The following is a 4,514-nucleotide window of genomic DNA, read 5'->3' as shown; positions in this document are numbered from 1 at the left end:
TGATTATATTAATTATATTACAATAATTCCACATAAATAAATGGAAATAAAGTTTCTAAGACACAGAATGTATGGATGTTATAGAGAATATTATATCCAAATGCTAAGGTCATTTCCAAAGTTAGAAGGTTCAATCACTTCTATCAGAAGAATTTAAGAACTCCTTCTAATTAATATTCTCTGTTATTCCCAGAATCTTATTCTTTGTGTTTACTTCAGAATTCTTTGGAACTGAACTAAATGGAGAAAATAAACCACTCTGAGATATCTGAATTCATTATTCTTGGGCTTTGTGACTCTTGGGAGCTCCAGGCATTTTTCTTAGTGATCTTTACTTCACTTTATTTAATCACCATTTTTGGCAACATATTCATTGTAGTCCTAATTATCACTGACCTTCATCTCCATACTCCTATGTACTTCCTGTTGGCCAACCTCTCGTTCATTGACTTCTGTCTTTCCTCAGTAACTACACCTAAGATGATCATCGACTTCCTCAAGGAAATAAAGACGATCTCTTTTGGAGGGTGCATGTGTCAGATTTTCTTTGGACACTTCTTTGGAGGGGGTGAGATGGTACTGCTTGTATCAATGGCTTATGACCGTTATGTAGCTATCTGTAAGCCACTCCATTACTCCAACATCATGAGCAGACATATGTGCATTGGATTAGTGATGGCGTCATGGATGATTGGCTTTGTGCATTCAATAAGCCAACTGGTTATAATTGTAAATCTGCCCTTCTGTGGATCCAGAGTTTTGGACAGTTTTTTCTGCGATATTCCATTGGTAATCAAGCTAGCCTGCTTGGACATCTATGTTCTAGAAATTTTGATAAATGCTGACAGTGGTGTGCTAGCAGCCATATGCTTTGTTCTGTTGCTGGTGTCCTATTTCCATATCCTGACTACTGTCTGCCTTCACTCTAAGGATGGGGCATCCAAAGCTCTCTCTACTTGTACTGCCCACATCACAGTGGTGGTATTATTTTTTGGGCCCTGCATCTTCATCTACCTGTGGCCAGTCAGCATAACCTGGGTGGACAAGTTTCTTGCTGTGTTTTATGCAGTTATCACACCTCTTCTGAATCCAGCCATTTATACTTTAAGAAACAAAGAGATTAAAACTGCTATGAAGAGATTACAATGCTAGCAAACGAGTTTCATGGATATTTTAGGATTTTATATTATTAGAATGTTAACTTGTAAGTTCCTAAACTAATCAAACTTTTTCTTTTACTCTAGACTACAAATTTTCTCCAATTGATGAATCTTATATGTGCCACTAGTTAAAAGATATCTGTCTCTTCAATTTTACAGATTTCATTCATCATTGTATAAAAAATAAATTTCTGTCTATATAATAATACTAATATTTAAAATTAGGATTTTGACTATCCCAAGTTATTGACAGGTTAACGACAAATTACTTGTACCTATTATAGTTGGAGCTGCTACTTGCTACTTCAGTTCTCATTATTTCTCTATAGAATCAATTATCAAAGCATGTGACAATTCTCTAAAATTTCCACTAAGCCTAAAGTTGTCTTGCTTAGAGTGTTTTTGGAGTGTAGAGTATGGCTCTTTCACATGGTTGTGACTGGAGAATGTCCTTTGTAATTTTTGAAATGGTCTCTTTTGGTGCTGAAGTCTCCTTGCATCTTAAGTGTTAAAATGGTAGAATCTCCACTAGGCCATTCTATTTGTTTGCTAGTAAAAAAAAATATACAGGAGACAATCCTATGCTAAAGTGGCCAGGCCTAAGGGAAAGGCCTCCCAGAGACCCACTCTTCAGCGTCCTAATTATCTACACAAAGCTTTAAAAGGATACTTACTATAAAGGCTTAAAAAGAGCTCAACACAGAAAATGTCATTAGAATAATAATGTCATAATATTTATGAATTCTTAACCCAGTGCCGGAGACTGATCAGCAATTAAAGAGTATAACCCAAATCTAACTCCCAGAACAGATGTGTGGCTCATAATCAAATGTAACTCCATTTTTAGGAGATCTGACAACTCTGGACTATATGAACACTTGCACTCACACTTGCATATACTTATAGATGCACACACACACACACACACACACACACACACACACACATAAAATAAAATAAAATATAAAAAAGAAAAACTGGCTAACAGTATTGAGCTACTGCCCCCCTGTTCCAAGGAGAGGTAACCTCTCAGATCAGTCCAGTATTATGCTTTCTGAAGGCCAGAGGGCTCTCGTCCTTCATAACATTATATTGATGCAGAGGCTTCTGGTTTCATCCACAGAGCTTGCTAAGAGATGTAATAGGCTTTCTGTGCTCGATTACTATGATGGTGATTGACTCTTCAACTGAATCCCTGAACCCATCTCAAATCCTGAATAGACCACTGAATTTTTCCTCCAGACAGGAATGTAGTCAGCTGCCAATACCAGGGAATCAATTATATTCTCAACCAATTGTACTCCTTCACCTAATTTAAAACTCTAACAATTGTGCTTTTATGTAACAGTAAGTGTGCTTTTGACAGGAGATGCATATAAACTACTTGTTACTGCTTGAATGCTTATGTTTTCCAGGAAGGCAATCAGTTGTTGGCTGACCAATTGGTATGTGCCTTCATGGAGAAGATGACCTCTTCAGTTCTCAGCATTTCCTTTTTGTTGTTGTTGTTGTTGTTGTTGTTGTTGTTGTTGTTGTTGTTTGCTGCTGTTGTATCATTGTATCATGCCTGTCTACCATCACTGGATTTAAGTTCCATGATGTAACCAGTGGTCTTAAGCAGAGTGGTTCCTCATAAATATTTGATCACAGTTGAAGAAGAAAGGACTCTAAATGATATTCCAAAGGATACAAGAAAAGCATCATAATAGATAAAGCAAACTAATACCTCACTGAGCCAGGGGCTGTTGCTTTGATATCTTGTAAGGGTTTGCCAGAAAGAGAATTGCAAAAGAAAAATTCCTGCAGGAAGTCATACTGGATTGGAGAAATGACAGATACTATAAGGTAGTTGAAATGAAAGAAAATGACTTTTTTTTTAAATTGTGAATGTGAACCCTCGTAGGTCACTAAATTATTTTTTTTATTTATTACGTATTTTCCTCAATGAAATTTCCAATGCTATCCCAAAAGTCCCCCATACCCTCCCCCCCACTTCCCTACCCACCCATTCTCATTTTTTTGGCCCTGGTGTTCCCATGTACTGGGGCATATAAAATTTGTGTGTCCGATGGGCCTCTCTTTCCAGTGATGGCCAACTAGGCCATCTTTTGATACATATGTAGCTAGAGTCAAGAGCTCCAGGGTACTGGTTAGTTTATAATGTTGTTGCACCTACAGGGTTGCAGATCTCTTTAGCTCCTTGGATACTTTCTCTAGCTCCTCCATTGGGGGCCCTGTGATTCATCCAATAGCTGACTGTGAGCATCCACTTATGTGTTTGCTAGGCCCCTGCATAGTCTCACAAGAGACAGCTATATCTGGGTCCTTTCAGCAAATTCTTGCTAGTGTATGCAGTGGTGTCAGCGTTTGGAAGCAGTTCTCAGCATTTCTTAGTGGTGTATAGATGTCTGGAGGTAAGGGTGAGGCTTCATGAGCTTTCTCTGCCTTCACATTAGCATGTCTATTGCTACTGCTCCTGTTCAGGTTGTGTCTGTTAGTCTCTGTGGCAGGACTTAATGGGTGTAGATTCTCTGAAATTTCTAGGAGACACCATCTTGAGGAAATCTTCTGTTCCTGTGCTCTTACAATCTTTATGTCCCCTCATGTGCAGTTATACTTGATTGCTAGTTGCAGGAGTTATAGTACTGATATATCAGTTGAAAATGGTTTCCACAACACTGTGTTCTGATTAGTTCTCTTCCGTACTGGTCTCCATCTGTTGCAAAGGGATGTTTTCTTAATTAAAACTAAAAATTACACTTTCGGTGGATAGAAGGATAAATATTTAAAAATAATTAGGGATTATGCTGATTTAATAAAGCAATAGTTTTATATTATTCCCCAAGATCCATAACTTTGCAAACTCTGGGCAGTTTTCTAGGTTACTAGTACAAGGCATGATTTCCCTCTTGTTGAGTGCACTTTAACTCCACTAGAGAGCTATTGGTTAATACTGAGTTATGTACAACACTATTATGATAGGATTATTATGCAATGCTGGTTATTGTGGCTCATATACTAGTACTATTGGTTATTACCATTTTTTGGAAGCTTATGTAGTTTTAGGCCTTCTGGTAAAATGATAACTAGTCTTCAGGGAGAACATTTTCAGATCAGTTCCACATTAGGTCCTCTTGGTTCTATGTCTGAAGTACATGGTGACTTCATCAATAGGATGAAGACCTCCCACTTTTGTGTGTGAGGGTGGAATAACCAAGTATAACAATAATAACATAGAATTAGAAAGTCTTCCGTACAACCTTGACCTCCAATTCAAAAGAGGACTTCTCACTGCTGGTGTTGGAAATTTTAGTAGACCATCTCAACATGGCTACTGGCATAGCCTAAAATGAA

General features: G+C 37.7%; 1 protein-coding gene across 1 annotated transcript; it reads left to right on the top strand.

The window, feature by feature from the left end:
• The first annotated feature begins 240 nt into the window (after positions 1-240).
• Olfr1277 (olfactory receptor 1277) lies at positions 241-1,152 on the top strand. Its single transcript, NM_146396.1, has one exon. It carries the CDS (start codon positions 241-243, stop codon positions 1,150-1,152), a length of 912 nt encoding a protein of 303 aa, NP_666508.1.
• The last annotated feature ends 3,362 nt before the right edge of the window (positions 1,153-4,514 follow it).

The sequence above is a fragment of the Mus musculus genome, chromosome 2 (genome assembly GCF_000001635.26).
Source record: "Mus musculus strain C57BL/6J chromosome 2, GRCm38.p6 C57BL/6J".
NCBI classification, from domain to species: domain Eukaryota; kingdom Metazoa; phylum Chordata; class Mammalia; order Rodentia; family Muridae; genus Mus; species Mus musculus.
Note: the sequence above shows the minus strand (reverse complement) of the source record. Positions and strands in the feature narration are given on the sequence as shown.

Coding starts and splice junctions, on each gene's coding strand:
- Olfr1277 (NM_146396.1), top strand. CDS start 241: ATGGAGAAAATAAACCACTCTGAGATATCTGAATTCATTATTCTTGGG.